Source organism: Dasypus novemcinctus, chromosome 16 (genome assembly GCF_030445035.2).
Source record: "Dasypus novemcinctus isolate mDasNov1 chromosome 16, mDasNov1.1.hap2, whole genome shotgun sequence".
NCBI classification, from domain to species: Eukaryota; Metazoa; Chordata; class Mammalia; order Cingulata; family Dasypodidae; genus Dasypus; species Dasypus novemcinctus.
The window spans coordinates 20376798-20397925 of NC_080688.1; the positions used below are offsets into that span (position 1 = coordinate 20376798).

General features: G+C 38.4%; 1 protein-coding gene across 11 annotated transcripts in view; it reads right to left on the minus strand.

Annotated features, from left to right (window-relative positions):
- Positions 1–1991: 1991 nt before the first annotated feature.
- LOC101434139 (zinc finger protein 596-like) overlaps positions 1992–21128 on the minus strand; it is a 47307-nt gene continuing 28170 nt past the window's right edge. For 2 of the 11 annotated variants that reach the window (XM_058277298.2, XM_058277299.2), the window contains 5 exons: positions 15763–15837; positions 14521–14647; positions 13602–13700; positions 12997–13088; positions 9925–12569 (listed from right to left, as the gene is read on the minus strand). In XM_058277298.2, coding sequence (XP_058133281.1) covers positions 11322–12569; positions 12997–13088; positions 13602–13700; positions 14521–14647; positions 15763–15837 — 1641 coding nt within the window. In that variant the 3' untranslated portion in view covers positions 9925–11321. Of the gene's footprint in view, positions 4185–9924; positions 12570–12996; positions 13089–13601; positions 13701–14520; positions 14723–15762; positions 15971–18327; positions 18385–21128 lie in introns of those variants that run through there. The other 9 variants (XM_058277303.2, XM_058277302.2, XM_058277297.2 and 6 more) reach the window with 8 other exon arrangements.

Here is a 21128-nt window from a genome sequence, read left to right on the forward strand (position 1 = left end):
ATCTGTGATCTCCAACGGAGAACTGTGGGAAAAAAATATTAACTAGAATCAGGGTAATTGGCTCAATGGGAATAATCTTCCCCTCACTGATCCCCTCCTCTCAATCCCTGTATATGGACAGAGAAGGGGGAAAAATTGGAGATCTCCTGCTTCTATCTTGACTGCTGCTGACCCATCCTGCTTATCTCAGGACTTGCTGGGTTAACAGGCATGATCCTACTACCCACAAATCTAGCATCTTTTTCCCTTACCTTAGTGGCCACACTCTTAGTGTGGAGCAGGAAGGGCATGACAGACCCGTTCATTAGTGCTTCTGACTGAGGAGTTTGAACCCTGGGAGAGACCTCTTTGCCAATATATAACCAAATTGAAAATAGCCTACAGTTGGGGTCAAGAGTCCCAATAATCCCACAGGGACTCTAGTCTATATGCCTCAGTGCATGCACTATTTAGGTGCATCAAACAAGCTTTGCAGCGCTTTTGGATACAGGCACCCATGACACTATCATTCCAGGAGATCCAGAAAGGAGGCACTGTGATGTTTTGAGCATTTCACAAGGGTATGGAGATGGAAGGTTACTGCTGTCTTGTGGTTTAGTCCCTCTGGCCTTTGATCACATCTGTGTTGATACTTCCCACTATGAAATACATTGTCACAATCGACATCCTACAACATTGCCCATCCTAATGGTGACTACAAGTATATGTACCCTCATCCTAAATAATTCTGGCCAATGGTTGGGGAAAAGAGATAGATCCTGCATCCAGAGTGTTCCCACAATCTTGCATTGTCCAACAGTGGCAATACAGTCTTGCTGTCGAGAAAAGGACATCAAACAACTCATAAAAAGAACTCCCATCAGCAGTTGTCCTCTACTCCATGATCTCTGCCTATAATAACCTGGTATATGGCCAGTAGAAAAGATGAGTGGAGCACAGTGGCTAATTATAGACTACTGGTGCTTAATGCAGAAGTTCCCCCTTTGGGACCTGTGGTCCCAGACTTTGTGATTCAAATGGAAGACATAATGTCTTCCACTGGTGTTTGGTAAGTAGTTGACCTGGTAAATGCCTTTTTTTGTCATCCAACTCCAGGAAGACATGGATCAAGTTATCTTCCAATGTCAAGGCCTATTTTAATGTCTTCACTCTTGTGTCATATGAGTATTTATACTTGCCCACTATATGTCCTGTTATTAGGGTTCTGTAGGGAACAGAATAAAAAAGAGATATCTGTCAACAGTAAGAGATTTTATCAGGGTGTTATCACACAGACCAGGGGTTGTACAAGTCCAGGTTCCACAGGCGGGGTACAACTAGGGTCTCCAATAAAAGTCAAATGAATGTTCTTGATGAGTTCTGGGAGACACTGGCTGTCCAAATATGAGATGGGAAATTGTCTCTCAATGCTGGAATCACTTCCCCTTTTAAGGCATTCAACTGATTGCGTTAAGCAATACTCAGTGCTGATGGCAATCTCCCTGACTGATGTAATTGTAATCAGCTATCTACGATTTACCACTGCAAAAAAGTTAATGGTTACTAAAGTCCATAAATGCCCTTGCATTACATTCAGCCCAGGGCTTCCTTAACCAAAAAATTGGGCACAATTACCTGGCTGAGATGACACAATAGTCTAATCATCACATGCCCCCAAAGGGTGGGTCAGGATTTGAGAAAGCTACCCATGTCCAAGTAACTCTAAGTGTCCCATCATATTGAGAAAATAATGTTAGTGGGCCTATGTGATGAAGAAATTGCCTAGATATTGCATGTTTCACTAAATGGGCCTCAGAATTTGGTTGGGCCATAAATTCCAACAAGATACAAGGCCCTGCCCAGAAGACACTTTCTTAGGTAGTGGCCAGAGTTCAGCACAGGATCCCTGACCCAATGCAAAAGAAATTACTGTTCCTAAAGTAACTCAACACGAAAAATGAAGCTGTATTAGTCAGCCAAAGAGGTGCTGATGCAAAACACCAGAAATTTGCTGGATGTTATAAAGGGTATTTATTTGGGGTAGGAGCTTACAGATACCAAGCCATAAAGCATAAGTTACTTCCTTTACCAAAGTCTATTTGGAGCAAGATGGCTGCCAACGTCTACGAGGGCTCAGGCTTCCTGGGTTCCTACATTCCTGGGGCTTGCTTTTATTTGGGTTCAAGTTTCCTTTCTTCTTGGGGATGGCTTCTCTTTTTTCTGTGTGCTGACTTCCCGGGGCTTCAGCTTAAGTCTTCAGCATCAAACTCCAATGCTGAAATCAGCTCACTGATAGGTTGGCTCGAAGGGAAGGCAATGAAGAACTTTATGAAATACAGGGACAGAAAGAAAGAAACAAGAGAGGGAACAAAGCTGGGACCAGGGGACTCACAGCTTCTGGAACTAAGAGCATTGATCCTAGTTTCAACCTTGTTATTTAGTGAAAACTACCAAGCAGCTGTTTGCTATTAGAACTGAAACAACATCTACAATAACAGGGAACAACTGCAACATCTACAACAGGTTTAACATTTACAATAAGGAACAGGTAAGCCAGTTTCCCACAACATTTCCCCCTTTTTGTTTTTGCAAAGTCTACACAAATGATGTTTCACTGATTAACAAAGCTTCCTGCATGACATTTTCACTTTTTGAATGTGGTTTGAATAATACTCATTAAATTTTTTTCTCAATATATTCAGTCACAGGATTGTTCAAACTTAGGAGATTTACATCAAGGTACATTTATATATCACTTACAGTTCATCAAATCACTTAAGTACACACTATGTTTCATTATTAAAGTTCTGATTAGTATTATTCAAGCATTTTATACATAATCCATAACTGCAACAACAAACAGTAAGACTTCCAACTAGTAGACATTTAATGAATAGACTTTCATTTCTCATGGGCTTAATACTCCCAACTTGCAAGGCTATATAGGCCAGTAATTGATCAAAAATGATCTCATTTTCCCGAGTTTGTATAATATTCTTAGCATCTTCACTGGACCTGGGGCCACATCCAATTCACAGGCTAAGTCAGTATCCACCTTCTCCCTCTTTTTATTTTTTAAAGCAGGCTGCTTGAGGCCCTCCTACTCCCATGAAGGACCTTTCCTAATTAACACAACTCAGTGAGGGATAAACAATTTTTAGTATTTCAACAATATTACAAATTCTATTAACATGAGAAAACATTGTACTTTATCAAATACAGCAGAGAGTATAGGTTTTGTCTTACCCCACCAAACATTTCAGGGATCTTACAGCTTGTCCCAATTGTTTGCCTCTTCCAGGCCTTAAAATACCATTGTCTCTGATGTTTCTTAGTAGGGTTACTGCCAGAGGTTTCTTCTATGCAGCCAGATTCATTGCCATCAGGCCAGGGTAGAAAGCCTTGAAGAACAGCAAAAGTCCACTGCTGACCTTTTCGCACAGTTTCTGCACTTTTTGTATTCATTTAGCCTTGTTTTACTTTTACAGAACACATTATTTCACTGAATGGCTACCACAATACTTTTACAACTTGCTATATGCATATTAGTTCTGTCTCACATAACTCCATTTCTGAATTTATAAAACTATTTAAAAAATACACCTTATAACATTTCAGTTAGCATTCCCTCAAACTTTTAACCTTTGTCAATATTCACTTAACTTTGACATCTTTCATTTTATCCTTCCTTTCTTTTTTCTTCTTTTCTTTTTCCCTTTTTCTTTTTCCTTCCTTTTTCTTTCTTTTTTCTTTTCTTTTTCTCTTTTCCTTCCTTTTTTGCTTGTCCTTTCTTTTTTCTTCCTTTTTCACACACACTGAAACAATTAAAATATACACAGACACTGAACAGACAAGCAAACACAAAAGCAGTTCCAAATCTGTTAATCTAGAATTTCTTCATTGCTTCCTCTTATAATTCTACATTTCTTTTCCAGTTTTCCTCTTCTCAATTTCTTTCTTAATCTCTTTCTGTCCCCAAGCCATACTTGCTTTATGCCGTGCTTGAACAAGTTCTGTAGTTTAGATAGATTGATGTAAAGCCATTCTAGTCTTCGGAATGAGACCCAGCTGTGCAGTTTCCAGGGTCTGATTCTCCATCTGCATGACCAGAGGTTCTGGGTTCCACAGGAACTTTTGTTGTCTCTTGGTGATCATAGTATGGCTTTATTCGATGAGCTGGTGCCCACAATGGATGTCTCCGTCTCCTAGGGAAATACAAGTAAACCTCAAGGACTTTGAAAGCTTTCCAAACCACTTGGGGCTCTACACCATAATAGGGTGGCTTGAAGGGAGGGCAATGCAGAACTTTACGAAATAAAGGCACAGAGGGAAAGACACAAGACACGACAAAGCTGGGACCAGGGGACTCACAGCTTCTGGAACTGATAGTGTCGACCCTAGTTTCCACCTCGTATTTATTGGAAACTACTGAGAAGCTGTTTCCTATTAGAACTACAAGATCATCTACAATAATAGGGAACAACAGCAACATCTACAACAGAACAGGAATAACATTTACAACATGGAACAGGTAAGCAAGTTTCCCACAACACTCCAACATCAAACCTCCAACATCAGAAACAACAAATTGTGTTCTTTTCCTTGGCTTTTATCTGAGTCCTCAACCCTTGGGTGGGGACTCAATGCCTAATCATAACTCAATCATGCCCAGGTACAGATCAGATTACAAAGATAATCCAATATTTCTTTTTGGAATTCATCAATTTATCAAACTGCTACATACCACCCTCTGAATTCCAAAAAGACATTACAATATTCAAAAAAACATTAAATCAGTTACAATGCAAGTTCTAAATCATATCACAATCAATATAAAGAAATATAGTTTGTCTTGGGGCAAAGTCCATTTGCTATAGAACTCTGAAACTTACAAAACAATTCATCTGCTTCCAATATGCAAATAGACAGAGGATAAACACTTTCACTAAAACAAGGAGAAATTGGGAGGGAAACATGAGTCATGAGTCCTGTCCAGTTCAGGAAACCTGCAGGGTAACCTCCATTCAATTTCAGTCTGAGAGTCATTCTTAAGATGATGGTTTCTTCTCCTCGGGGCCATATGGGGACCCTTTCCACAGCCTTGCCTAATGGCCTTTTTCTTGGTTCCACACTCATCAAGCATTTGGGTGTTAATCAAGTCCCAGACCTCTTCCTCCAAGAGTGTTGGGGTGATTGCAACACCTTACCCAATCTTTGACTTAGAATCTTAACACCCCTAGCACAGTGATGTGGAGACAACATTCCCCCTAACCTTTGGCATACAGGCTCAACCCTCTCAGAGCAATGAGCTGACCACCTGGCTTCCTTAACATTTGGGGGACAGGTCCACCCCTTTCAAACCTGTGGGGTGCAGACCATAACTGCCCTAATCCTTAGGGAATGTACTCCATCTGTACCCTGTACCCTGTACCCTGTGGCAGCAAAACTCTCCCAGAACATCAGGTGGGAACATCACCCTCTTCATGTGCTGGGGCAAACTCACCCTCTCTGTACACATGGGTGGGATTCCTCTAGGCCCAAGGTGACGTCCTAATTCTAGATCTCAGCTTCCATGGTTTTCCTCAAAGCTCTTTCTCCTTCAATCTCTCCTTTCCATGTCCCTTTTATTCCAGGCTGACAGTGGTTTTGTTCATACAGCTTTCTCAAAAAGTCTGTTGGCTTGGCATGCAGGAAGCAGTGGTTCAAGCCATCAGACAGTAAGACTTTCCACAAGTCTTTCTGACATAACTGCATCTTCAATCCTGATTTACAAGTTCCAAATTTAATTAAGTCCTCCAATGGGGCACTTTCATTGGGAAGCTTGATCTCCAGAGGCCTGGAATTTCTAGAATCAGTTTCTGTTTTCTTTGTGCCCAACAGTTCCATCGTCAGCATATCTCTCTCATCTAGCATTTTGCTATAAGCTGCAAGCAGAAACCAAGCCACATTCTCCAGGTTTACTTTGGAAATTTCTTCAGCTAAATGCCCAGGCTCACCATTTTCAAATTGTCTTTCACAAAACATGAGGAGTTAATCTTGCTAAGTTCTCTGCAATTTTAAAACATGGATCGCCTTTCCTCCAGTTTCCAATAATTATTTCATCATTTACTTCTTAGGCATCATAAAAGTCTCTTTAGCACCCATATGCTATCAACAGTCTCTTCAAAGCAGTGTAGGTCTTTTCTTCCAAGCATCTCACAATTCCTCAAAAAAATACTCCTTTACCCATTTATAAAAACCATTCCAGCATTTCAGTAATTACAAAAGCACTTCCCCACTGGTACCAAATTCTGCATTAGTCAGCCAAAGGGGTGCTGATGCAAAACACCAAAAAATCTGCTGGGCATTATAAAGAGTATTTATTTGGAGTAGGAGCTTACAGATACCAGGCCATAATGCATAAGTTACTTCCCTCACCAAAGTCTATTTGGAGCAAGATGGCAGCCAACGTCTGCAAGGGTTCAGGCTTCCTGGGTTCCTATGTTCCTGGGGCTTGCTTTCCTCTGGTTTCAAGTTTCCTTTCTTCCTAGGGCTGGCTTCTCTTTCCTCTGTATGCTGACTTCCTGGGACTCCAGCTTAAGTCTTCAGCATCAAACTCCAACATCAAAACTCCATCAGAAACCCCCAACTCTGTTCTTTGCCATGCCTTTTATCTGAGTCCCCACCCACCAAGGGGTGGGGACTCAACTCCCTAATTATAACTCAATCATGCCCACGTACAGATCAGATTACAGATATAATCCAGTATTTCTTTTTGGAATTCATCAACATCAAACTGCTACAGAAGTCCAGCAGGTTATTGGCTACATACTTATTGGTGCCAATAGTGCCAACATATTCCACATTTTCATATCCTTTTGTCACCTCTATATCAGGTAATTCAGAAAGCAGAGTCATTCCTTTTTGGGTCACAAATTTCCCAGACACATCAAAGTTCTACTCATCAAAAATAAACTTCTGGTGTGCTATCAAACCTTGGTCTAAATAGAAAGGATTACAAAGAGCTCTCAGGTCTTCCTTAGGCTAGGAATCCCCATTATAACCTGAGTGCTGTGTATTCAGAGTACTTCCAAAGGCAGTGCCCAAAGACAGACTAAATTCAGCACTATGATTGCCAAGGAAACCAGGAAATACACATTTGCATGAGTGGGTGACAGAGGTGCTTTAGTTTGATAAGTGCTGCCAAGGAAATTTACAGGAAATATGTTGGCTCTAAAAATGTGAATTTATTAGTTTAAAATTTTATAATTCTGAAGCTGTGAAAATGTCCAAAGCAAACCATCATTGGAGATGATGTCTTAGTAAATTTCAGCTGCGGGTGAACCTGGTGTCCTCCCATGTGGCAAGACAAAATAGAAGCCTTACTGGTCTCGGTCTCTCTGACTTTGCCTCCAGCTTACTTTCACCCCAAGTTCAGCTATGAGCAACCAGGCATATGGCTTGTCTCATCCCTCTCCTTAGGCCCTTGTCTCTTTCAGCCTCTCACTGTCCTCTTTCTATACCTCTGTACTCTTTTGATTCCAGGTTCTTGGGGTTACTCTGTCTCTGAGCTTTTTCTGCATGTACCCTGTTTTCAGTTCTCTATTTATAAAGGGCAACACCAAGGAGGCCAAGATCCTACCTGGGGATGCCTCATGGAAGTATTGGAATCAATGGCCACCCTAACTGAATCCAATACATTCAAAGGTCCCAAACCCACAGGAATGGATTAATCTCAAGAACGTGATCTTTGCTGAGATCAAGAAAAACCTTCACACTGTCACAGCAACCATTAAGGAAGATCCTACTGCAATACTTGATGAAAGGCCTTCCCTTGGCATCCTGAAGACCTGTGATGCTCACTGCAAGCTCACTGATGGATCTACCAAACTTAAAATAAATGGCATTATATATATAATGGAAAGAATTAGAGAAGATATACTCTTCTTGGTCTCTATAGTATAGCACTCTGTCTCTCAATATTACAAAAAAAAATTAGGTAGTGGTGAGAACAGATATACTTCTAGTAGGTCCAATTTTAGTAGGAAAACATTCAGCACACTTCAAATTATGTATGAAAATAGCTATAACATTTTCATATATACCTACACTGGAATTTATATGTCAATAAATAATGTCAAGGACAGGATTTCCAAATTTGGACTATCATAATGGCATTAAGGACCACGTAGATTTTAAAATTTATTACCTGTCTGATTACCAAAAAGACAAAAAGATGATTCTTTCTGTGGGTTCTGGCTGGTACTCCTTACTGTACGATTAGCAATGGGAAATGGAAAAGATCTGGACCTCTGCTTGCTTCATAGAAGTACTGTGTACAGGACCCTCCTGCTCACTGATAACAATTCTTGTCACTGAGAAGTATTCTTTCCTTTCAGTCAGAAAAAAAAACATTGGATAATTTGACAAGTATATGTCTTGGAGTAGGCCTGTTGGGATTCATACTCTTTGGAGTACACTATGCTTCCTGGACATGAACAGCCATCTCTCTCAATAGGGTTGGGAAATTTTCAACCATTATTTCCTCCAACACACCTTACATCTTCTTTCCCTCCTCTTCTCCTTCTGAGATACCTATAATGCACATGGTTATGCATTTTGTGTTGTCATTCAAATCCTTAAGTCTCTACTGGATTTTTTTCTATTTTTTTTAGATAGAAACACTTGGCCTAGTGTTGCAGCATGCCTAAAAGTTACCTCCTGAGAGCATCCATTTTGCTCAAATGTGGCCACTCTAGAAGCCAAACTCAGCATATAAATGTATTTCTTTACCCCCAGCCAGGCATGAGCCTCCCTGGCACTGAGGGACTACAAGCAAGCTCGGAATGGTAATGAAACTAGAAAAAGACCTTGAATACAAGGGGAAAGTAGAAAAGACAAATGAGTTTATAGGGCTAAGAGACTTCAAAATGAGTTGGGAGGTTATCAGAGGGGCCACGCCTATACACCTCAGTAGGATCTGAGAGCCAAAGTCGATACAATTCCAGGGAATGGTGCTCCTGAGGGCTCTGGAGACTCCTAGGTCTTATGGTCATGACAGATGACTCTGGAGTTAAGTGCTTTGCCAGTGGGCCCTACTTTGGAATTTGTGCTCTTGTGTATGAGAAAGTTGGAATCAGATGTGACTTCTCTATACCTCTCTCTTCTGTCCTTTTCATTGAACCCGTGATTGTTGCTAGGGTGGGTGTATGCCCAGGAGACTTGAATCTCTGGGCTGTCCATGTGCCAGTTGGGCCCTGAGCCTCAGTGGTGTTTCAACAACTACTCTCCAGTTCATTGAACTTACCCAGGTTAGCTGACAGGGAGAAGAGGATGGACAACCAACACACCAAGGAACCGAGAGAGTCTATAGCTTGGCCACAAAAGTCCCATCCACTAGTCATGTGGGACTGAAGCTCCCTCTCAATTGAGAGGTGGAGAGGACATTGGCATCCCAGGATTCTCAGGATGGAGGAAGAAAATGTAGATTAGAGTGGACTTACTGGTATTCCACTACAGAATTATTGTGATTTTAGCAATAGAAGAAATTATATCACTGATGTGGAGACAGTGGCCACGGGAATTGCTGAAGGCAGGGAGAAGTGTGCTATAGGGGCATTTTTGAGACTTGGAGCTGTCCTGAATGATACTGCAGGACATTATGTATCCATTATATAATGATATTGCAGGATATTATATATCCATAACCCACTGGACTGGGGGAGAATGTAAATTACAATGCAAACTATAAATCCATGCTGTGTAACAGTGCTCTGAAATGTATTCATCAAATGCAATGAATGTACCACACCAATGAAAGAACTTGTTGATGTAAGAAAAGTGGGGGTTGTCAGGAATGTGGTATATGGGGACCTCCTATATTTTTTAAAGTAACATTTTGTGTGATCTATGTATCTTTTAAAAAGAAATAAAAATGTATTTTAAAAAAGAAACAAAACAAAGTTATACGTTCTTACCCTGCTGATATTTAATCACCAATCAAAAGAAATGTATATAAACTGATTCACTGAACTCAAACACAGAATCATATTCATTTACCCTAGAAAATTCACAAATCAGAATTTGCACATTCTCCTATCCCCAAGCTTATAACATTTTACAAACTGATGTTCATAACAGCCCACAGATATCCAATCCTATGCCCAAATGCCTCAAATATAATCGCTCACAGAAAACACAATAGCTGATTCAAACAAGCTTCCCAATCTCCTAATAAATGATTTTCCATTGAATACATTCTCCAACATACATTTTTCTGGAAATTCCCAAAGGGTTTTCCCTATCATTTCATGTTTTGTGGTTATTCCTAGACTGAGTTGCCTTTAGCATACCAAGACATGTGTCTGTCTGAATGATACTGTACTTTGAACACAGACATAGTATTGCACTCCTTTTATTTAAATATTAAAATGAGGTTCACTCATTTTATTTCAAGGTTAGATTACCAATTAAGGTACTACTTTATTCAGTTCAGATATAGAATAATTCAAATGTGATCTCTCTGGTTTGCTTTCTCAGAGTGACAAATAAGGATTATCCATTTCCATTACATTTATACTGTGAGTTCTCTCATGTGGTATACCAAACATTCTACTACAGTCTTTACTACAAAGATAACATTCATATGGATTCTCTAATGTATGACTTAAATTAACTGAAGTAGTATGAATGACAACAAGAAATTCCATATTGATCATTAAGAGTGTTTCTTCAGTATGTGTGCTCTCTGGGGGAGGTTTAAAGTAAATTCTATGGATGAAGTCTCTTCTATATAAAAAATCTTTATAACCTAAGGTCTCTCATTTGAACTAAGGCCAGAATAATAACTGATGGCTTCTCGCATTGATTAAATTCATAGGAATTCTCTCCAGTATGCGTTTTCTCATGTTATCTAAGGTTAGAAAAACTAAGCTTTTGCCATATAGATAATATTCCTATCGTTTCAGTTGAGCATGTATTCTCTCATGTTTCCTGAGGACAGACCTATGAGTGACAGCTTTCCTACAGAGATAGCATTCATAGGGCTTCTCTTCAGTATGAGTTCTCTCATGTTGTTGAAGATGGGAATGTCAACTGAAAGCTTTTCCACATAGATGACATTAATGCTGTTTCTCTACAGCATGAGTTCTCTCATGTTCTCAGAAAGAACTTTGAAGACTCTCACATAGGTGATATTCCGGGGATTTTTCTCCAATGTGAGTTCTCTCATGTCTTCGAAGACTAGAACTTTCACCGAAGGCTTTCCTACATAGATGACATTCATAGTTTTTTATCCAGTGTGAGTTCTTGCATGTAATCAGAGACTATAATTTCCACTGAAGGCTTTCTCACCTAGGTTACATTCACAGGGTTTTTCTCCAGTGAGTTCTCTCATGTCTTCGAAGACTAAAACTTTCCCTGAAGGCTTTCCCACATAGATGACATATATGGGGTTTCTCTCTAGTGTGAGTTCTTTCATGGTATCGACGATTAGAACTGCGATTGAAGGCTTTCCCACAGAAATGACATCTATAGGGTTTCTCTTCTGTGTGAGTTATCTCATGTTGTCGAAGTTGGGAATGTTGAATGAAAGCTTTACCACATAGATGACATTTATGGGATTTTTCTCCAGTGTGAATTCTCTCATGTCTTTGAAGACAAGAACTTTGACTGAAGCTTTTTCCACATATACTACATCCATGGGGTTTCTCTCCTGTGTGAACTCTCTCATGTCTTTGAAGATAAGACCTGTGACTGAAGGCTTTCCCACAAAGATGGCATCCATAGGGTTTCTCACCAGTGTGAGTTTTTTCATGTGTTTGAAGATGACAAGTTTGACTGAAAGTTTTGCCACACATACGGCATTCATATGGTTTTTCTCCAGTGTGAGTTGCCTCATGTTTTCGAAGATAAGAAATTCGACTGAAGGCTTTCCCACACAGATGACATATGTGGGGTTTCTCTCCAGTATGGGTTGTCTTATGTCGTTGGAGATGGGAATGTTGACTGAAAGCTTTTCCGCATAGATGACATTCATGGGGTTTCTCTCCAGTGTGACCCCTCTCATGTCTTTGAAGATGAGAAATTCGACTAAAGGCTTTCCCACAAAGATGGCATTCATAGGGTTTCTCTCCAGTGTGAGTTCTTTCATGTATTTGAAGATGAGAAGTTTGACGGAAAGCTTTGCCACACAGATGACATTCATAGGGTTTCTCTCCAGTGTGAGCTTTCTCATGTTCTCGAAGATAAGAACTTTGACTGAAGGCTTTCCCACATAGATGACATTCATGGGGTTTCTCTCCAGTGTGAGTTGACTCATGTTGCAGAAGATGGGAATGTTGACTGAAAGCTTTTCCGCATAGATGACATGCATGGAGTCTCTCTTCTATGTGAGTTCCATTGTATGGTCTAAGGCCACAGCATTTTGGATATGATTTACCTTGAGTGTGCTGATTAACAGATGAATAGTCATAGAGGAATTTTTCCAGTGGTATGGTGAAATCTGCCTGCCTTTTCATGGAAATTAATGCATGTTGAGCCACTGTGGCTCTCTGAGTGGAGTCATCTTGCAAATAACATTTAAAGGAATTCTTTTGAATGTAGGATCTCTGCTGCATGGAGTTAGATGAGAGACTGTTAAAGATTTGACCATATATATAAATTTCTTCATTTCCCTACATATAAATTCTAGACTAATCCTCATGATAGTCTCCAATTAAAATATTTCCCATATTAGTTTCATATACACATTACTGTCCTCCAAGAACAGATATTTTCTCTATTATAGGTATCTAATTGCAGAGCTATTTTTGAACTTCACGATGTTTCAAAACATGTTTGTGAAGCATTTTCATGCAATCATCTTTTTATATGAATTTGGGTTAGATTTATGTCCAGGTTATTTTTTCCCTATGGTAAATTTTTGCTGGATTACTTCTTAATTTGAATATTAATTAAAGTTAGGTAATTATACTGAATTCCTAATCATTTCAACCCCACATATGTATTTGGAACTATGGTTCACATAATGAAGCTTACCAAATAAATGGTGTTAGAAGTGTCATTCCTGCAGAAAGGTTGGGTGAATATCATTTCTATCACGTCTTGATTTTTAAAGACATTTTTCCTGCCTATAATAATTGGAAAAAACACAGTAAATAGTTGCAGTAGAAATAGGGGAATGAGAATGTTGAAAAGTTCCAAATTTCACTGTCATGTTTTAAACATTCCCACTTAGCTGGGAAAAACATCAAATTTTTGAATACTCTGGCAAAAGAAAACAGTGTAGACAATTACAATCAGAAAAGATTTTCAGGATTGAAAAAGAGAAAAATAAGAAATTTGGATGTCTGGGAGGTAAAAAGAGGGAAATATTCCAAAAGTAGGATCAGGATCAGGCTAACTATGTAAAAGATTAATTGCATTAGCAAATGAATATCCCTTTTCCCAAGTAAAACACATTTGAATAGAGCTTGAAAGTGTATGGAATAATGACCACATATGATGTAAATTTCCCCAATATGCTTACCTACAGTTCAGAAATCATAACTCACTTGAGGAAACTGGAAGTTGATATTTTCAAGCACTTAACACAGTATCTTATGAGGCCCTTTTCTATTGATGCCCAGGGACTTAGAACTCACTTGGATTCTGGTTTGGGGGAAGAAGTCCTATACCTTCTCTCCATACTTCTTCTCCTTGATCCAATGGGGAAAGCACATCTGATTTGCAGAACTGATAACCTGTTCATAGGAAAAAATATACCTGAATCTTGAATTCTGTTAATAACATTAAACTATCTTCAAGTCCATGACAGGTTACCAAAGAATAAAGTAAGCACGAAAGTCTATAGTTCAACAATACCTTGATCATGGAACACTGACAATATTGCAACAGGGAAGACTTTACCCTTGACCTTGTGCCCATTTCATTGGGGACCACTGGTTGTTACTGCATATGCACAAGTTCAAAGAGAGATTGCAGAATCCTCTATATTCTAAAAGGGGAGAAATTCTGTTATTAATCTATTTTGATAAAAAAGGGAGGATTCTATTACAATGCTAAAAATAATCCAATAATCATAAACTCCACATGATCTAAATTCTATGAGAAAGGATATATGTGTTGTTTTTACTACTGTGTTCTGAAGATTCAGCATAGCAAATGGAGCAAAATATTTCACAATAGCCATTTGTTCATTCAAAAATTATTCATTGAGTTTTCAATGTTGCTCTAAGTGTTGGAAATTGAAATTCAAGAAATAAATTAAGTTCGGGATGAGAAGATTAATTTCTATTGGGGTAAAATAGATGTAAGTTAAAAAGTGAGAAAAATTTCACTTAGGCAGTGGTATGCACTATAAAAATAATATAGAATATTAAAATAAAAATTTAATATTAGAGAACATAAAAATTATAAATTAATATGGAGAAACTGATCTAAATATTTGAATAAATAGAAGATATATAGGCTAAATATACAGGTAGATAGCAAATGAATAATTTAAAAACATGGTAGATAGAAATAGCTATATATATAGATGATAATTTTTGAGAGACTCACCCACTGAGACAAGATGGTTGATATTCTCCACCATCACATCTCGGAAAAGCTTTCTCTGGGATGTGTCTAGGAGGATCCACTCTTCCTCAGTGAAGTCTATAGTCACATCTTTGAAGGAAACTAACTTCTAAAATATCACAGAAATTTGGGTTCACACAGGCCATCCTTATGCATTCTAAGTGTGTCGTTCAAAATATAAGAACTGAGGAAGAAGAAACTACGTATATTAAGCACAAAATTTTTAAGGGAAGTCTTGATCCTGAACTGCAACCTGCCTTTTTGTACACTTACAGACACATACAAACACAGAATACATAAAACTCCATTTGTAAAGGAATATCACATTGCATGTTGTGTGCTACCCACCTGGAAATTTTCAATATCTTTGTAATTATGACTATATGATGTTGATTATACAACTTGAAATTGACTGTTCTTTACTAAAACACTTTTTTTCAACAATTTCAAAGTAATCTACAGACTCTTCATTAAGGTGAGCAATAACATGATGTGTCATTTTTAAAAAAATTGAGTATAGTTAGATTATTCCCCTGTATATATAACCTCATTTCCCTCTTATTTATAAAATCATTAACAATTAGTTATGCATAATTGACAAATCCAATCAGCAAATGTATGAAGTGCTCTCTATCTAAATTCAATTCATAGTGCTATTACGAATGCAGTATTAACACCCAGGATAATGTGGATGAATCTTAAAAAACTTATATTAAGTAAAGTAATCCAGTCCCAGAAGGACAATTATTACATGGCCTCACTGATATGACTTAAGTAAATTGAGTAGACCCCCAGAGCTAAAGTATGGAAAATAGGATAATGACACAGAAGGGGGGTAGATGGTGGTGAGCCCATACCCACATGGGCAAAATCTATGATAAGGTGTAAGGGTGTGGTTGGACCGTGGATGGGTGTGGTTGGGCAGTGGATGGGCATGAGAGTGGTGCAGTGATGTGATTGGGTTTGGCAGTGCTGATCTGTGAGGGAGTATTGGTAGTTGGGTTGGACTATACTTGGAACTGCAGGGAAGGTTAAAGGAATGAGCAGGTGAACTCTGGGGAAATGTAGGTATGGCAATTTGTGATTATTTATGAATTCCAAAAATAGATTATGTTTGTACATAGGTCTGTTCCACTGGGTGTAATAACACTTTGTATTAGCTTTAGCTGAGATGTCTTTGATTAAAGTTTGTTAAGATTATGGTGTAAAAGGTTGAATCCCTACCTCCTTCATTGGCTGATAAAACAGACTCTCACACAGAAGTAGACACACAAGGAAGATACATAGAGGATCCTGTACCTGCAGAAGAGAGATGAGCCTGACAGTTCAAAGCTGACCTTGTGAAAAGAATGGAGCAGCTGAGTCCAGAAAGAAATGAGCCTTGGGAAGAGAGATGAGCCTTATGCCAGCCTACAGCTGAAACTGGAAGAAGCTGAGGCAAAAGAGCATTAAGAAGGTAGAAGGAAGGCTGAACCCTCACAGATACTGCCCACCATCTTGCTTCAATACATGGCAAATCACTTTGCATTAGAAAGTACATCTTATCGTACCTTAATTTGGATTATTAAGGGTCTTGTGATATAAGCTTCTACCCCAAATAAATACCCTTTATGAAAGCCAACAGAGTTGATACTTTGCATCAACACCCCTTTGGCAGACTAACGCAGACTGTGGTATGAAAAGAGTGGGGTCATGCTTTTTTAAAAAATACAATGAAAAAAAAACTACAATGGGGAGATGTTCTTTTGACAAATATGGCAGGGAAGGGCTATTGGTGTAGGGCATCAGGTGTGGGTTTTATGTGCGATAGGGCACACTTGCAGCATGACCTCTATGGAATATGTAAGTGTTAATCTTGTCATAGTGTTTAATCTGAGAGGGTGGAGATCCACACAATAATCCAGAAAATATCCAACTCCCATCCTGGGAAGTCCTGCTCAATTAGAGGGACAAGAATTCCTTGAGAACATAGGCAGAGCATAATAAAAGGAAACAGACAAATATGTCAAGTCCTCAATATTATTGAAAGTAACTATGAATCTTACTCTTCAAACACTGAAAAATAGTTACCATAGGTTCAGAAGAGGGGGATTAAAATACTTGGAACATAGGGCAATTTTAGGGCATTAGAATTGTTCTGTATAATCTTGCAGTAACAGGTACAGGCTACTTTAAATTTCACCAAAACCTATAAAAGTAAATGTGCAAACTACAAACCATAATGCAAACAACTGACCATGTTATCTAGCAATGCTTCAATATTTGTATATCACTTTTAAGAAATATAACGTACACATGCAAAACGTTATTAGTACGGGAGAGTGGAAAACTGGGAAGGTGTTGGATATATGGAAATCTCCTATATTTTCTTTCTGACATTTTTGTAACCTAAAGCTTCTTTGAAGATAAAACATAAAAAATAAGACACTGGGGAAACATACAAAAGAAAATCTCACTGCACATACAAGATAACAAACCTTACAGTGATGAAAGGCACAATGTATTAAAATTTTTTATTTTCTTTCTTTCTTATTTTTGTATTTTGTTATAATTAAGTAATTGTTGTTTTATTTTGTTTCCTTAATAACTTTATTTGACTATGATTTTTTGGCTTTTGTTTTTGAGAGGTTTTGGATCACAGAAGGCTCACAACTGTGGAAAGGGAGGATCACTGGTGTGAGTGTCAGTGACGGGGGAAAGCGTGTGGAGGGGTGCAACTGGGGCATGCCTCTCAGACATATGAATATATTCAAGTGTTCATGGGGAATTGTCTCAGTGGATGAAGACCCACACAATAACCAAAAGAATATTGTATTCCCATCCTGGGGAGTCCTCCTATATTCTCAAATAGAATGGCAGGAATCCCCCGCTGAGTACATGGGCAGTACCTTGTGAAGGAAGACAGACCATTATGCCAGGTCCTTTATCAATGATTGTACATATGAACATTTTCTTGTGAAACTGGAACTTAGCCTAGTATTAGACATTGCCTAAGAGTTACCTCCTGAAAACCTCAATGTTGCTCAAATGTGGCTGCTCTCTAAGCCAAACTTAGCATAAAAATGCACTACCTTCCCTGCAGTGAGGATAAGCATCCCTGGCACCAAGGGATTATTAACATGCACCAACTAACAATGCTTTTGAAATAAAACATTCACAAATGAGGCGATTTTAAATACAAATGAGTTTTTATGGCTAAGAGATTTCAAAGTGAGTCAAGAGAGCACTCCAGAGATTATACTAGTGCATGTCTCAGCAGGATCTCATTGAGTGCAACAGTAAACTGCTTCAAACAGTGGGGATATTGAAGGCTAGAGAGACATCCAGTATCTAGACACTATAAGCAGAGCAGACAAGCTCAGGAATTCAGCACCCTTTCAGTGGTCCTTGCTCTGGAATTTAGGCTTCCCAGGGTAACAGAGTTAGGCTCATTATTTGAACCTATAATCAGCACTTTACTTTTTAACTATATGTCCCAAAGACTTAAATCTTTGGTCTGTTCACATTCTGCTTGAGCCATGAATTCTCATCAGAGTTAAAACACCTACTCTCCATTTCATTGGACTCACCCAAGAAAACTAAATATGTGATGATGATGGACAAAGAGAATCACAAGAAAACACAGTGTCTGCAACTGTAAGCAAGACAGTTCCATCCATCTGACCCATAGGATCTAAGACCCCTCTCAATTAGAATCAGAATGGGCATCATCATACTTAAATCCTCAAGACAAGGGGGGAATGAAAAGTGGATGAAAGTAGACTTATTATTATTCTATTATAGACTTACTTGTCTAGCAATGGAAGAACTTTTATCAGTGATGTAAAGGCAGTGACCTCCAGAGTTCTGAGGGGAGGAAGAGAGAAGAATAGATGCAACATGGGGGCATTTTTGGGACACTGGAATTGTCATGCATGACACAGCAATGAAGGATACAGGCCATTATACATTTTGTAATAACATTTAAAATTATGTGAGCAGAGTAAAAATTATAATGGGAACTATAGTCCATGTATAGTAGCAATGCTTCAGTATGTTTTCATCAATTATAAGAAATGTACCTCACTAATAAAAGATATTAATGTGGAAAAGGTGGGAGAGGGAGGGGTGGGACATATGGGAATCTCCTATATTTTTTATATCATATTTATGCAATCTGAATCTTCTTTAAAATAAAATAAATTTTAAAAAGAACTATTATTCATTAAAATTATAGGGAACTTGGAAGAAATATCCAATATTCTGCAGAACTGACAGGTTGCATACAGAACCAAGGGCCAGTTCTGCCTCTCTCAACTCTATATAACAAGGCATCCATTATCAGGTAGAAATATAGATGGTTCAGGATCACAGGCTAAGGGCCCCTGCATCTGCTGTATTGAAAAATATCCTTAGTATTCCTGTGGTAGGATACCTCCTATTATCAACATTTTGTGGGGTCCACACACACATTTTCATTGTATCTCTTTTATCTTCATCTTATCTGTCTATTAAAAAATGAAAGAAGTCCCTTGAGGGCTTCTAGTCTATCCAAATCTTCAAAACTTTTACTGAGACATATTTTATTCTACCTGGTATTCTCCTTCTGGATGCACAAGCACAATTAAGAAAAAAATAAGTCCTATTCATTGCATCCATTTATAAAATGCCAATAAAGTTAATTTACAAAAATTGAAGTTGCCAAATGGGAACAAAAGTTGTTAGGAGAATTTCAGATTTTTTTAATATTTCAAAATTTGCAAACATATTCCATAAAAACTATAAGAAAATTAAAATTGGGGAAAATAAATTATTCTCCATTTCCTTTCATTCATGAACCTTCTTTTTTGCTTCTGGTAACAATGCACAATCCTATACCCTGGTACCTGTAATATGCAATTCATTGAATGCACCTGCTGAAACCTCAATATCCCTCCTATAAACTTCTATTCTTACTCATCTCTATCACCTCTGTTCACTGCATGCCTAAGCCAATTTTAGGCACTAACATGATCCAGGAGTGCATTAGTTCACCAATGAAGCCATGGGTTGCATGAGAAAAAGAAAACATCTCATCTTTTCAGAGAATACACAGCCTTAATAGAGGCTTGAACAATCTAATGTAATGGTTGAAGAGAATACTTGTGGATGAGTCCCTACATTACCATACATTTTCTACAGTCCTGTAAGAGCAATTGAAGCTTAGATCTTTGAATAGCTCCAGAATCCTCTTGGAATATCCTTTTCAATAAAAGAAACCTGACTGTTTAATGCCAAAATGGTGCAATTTCACTTAAAGAATTCCCTACTAACCTGTGCTTCCATGGTCAATAGCTCAGATGACAATGTTTTTCCTCTGGAGGTTCCCTCACAACCAGAGAACAGTAGATGACCAAAGTTGAGAATGTAGAAAGAAGCCTCAGACACAAGTACTGACCTTGAATTCCAGACCCACTTGTCATGAATCCCAAATCCTTCAAACTAGCCAATCAACAGAAAGATAAAGTATGAGAGACGGGAAGAAGATTCTCCTCTCCCAGGGTCAAATGTCAGAGGTCTTGGCATTTCTGACTCATAAAGATGATATGGATATCTTCATTTTACAAAAGAATATGAAAATCATCTAATTGTATTAATTAATTAGACCATGATTTGCAGTGATTTTCAATTCTGCACCTTACTCAAAATTGTAAGGATTCCTGACCTATGTCACATCTGGAATTAGGTCTCCACCACCAGGGAAAGGAGTCTGGACGTTCCCAGATGTAATTATTCATGATTCTGCACTGGCACTCATCTCCAACATCTATCCTTATCTTTTGGATTCCCACTCTCATCTGACTTTACCCTGAAACTGCCCTTCTGTATACAATTATTCTATATACATTCTATATATATTCATGTTTCTTCCACATGTGATGTCTAAACAATTTAACTCAATCAACACTGAGTTATAAATATCACTCCCGTGAATCTGGATAGCAATCAAGAAATATAAGAATATATTTTCTCATGTGGTTGATCAACCAGAAGGGAGCAATAGCTCCCAAAATGCCACTTGACATGCAAATCCCCTGCATCAAAAATATCGGAATTATATGGGTCATCATGGCATTGTCATGTCCTACAATCCTTATAGTATTAGGAGGCTCAGAAGATATATAATGAAGGTAGTTTGGGATAAATCCTATTTAAACATTCTGATATTTTAGTGTGGCAATTTGAGGTGATTTTATGAAACCCAAAAAGTTAAAGATTATGTTTGTAAACTAATCTATTCCTCTGGGTGTGATATCATTTCATTGCATTAAATTTAGCTGAGATGTCTTTGATTTCATTACTTGGTAATATTAGGGTTTTGATTTGACTACATCAGAAACCATGACTCAAAGTGAGACAATGCCCCCTTGCTGGGTCTGATATAAGTAGACACTCAAGGAGACACAAGGAAGAGAGAGCTCTGCCACTTTTTTATCTGGCCATGTGACAGAAAGAAGGCACAAACAAGTCCCAAGGACTGATAAACCATTGTACCTCACAACTTACAGCTTATCTTAGGAAGAGAGCAAAGATTGATATAGGAAGCCTTGAAAGACAAGTCCTATGTCAGG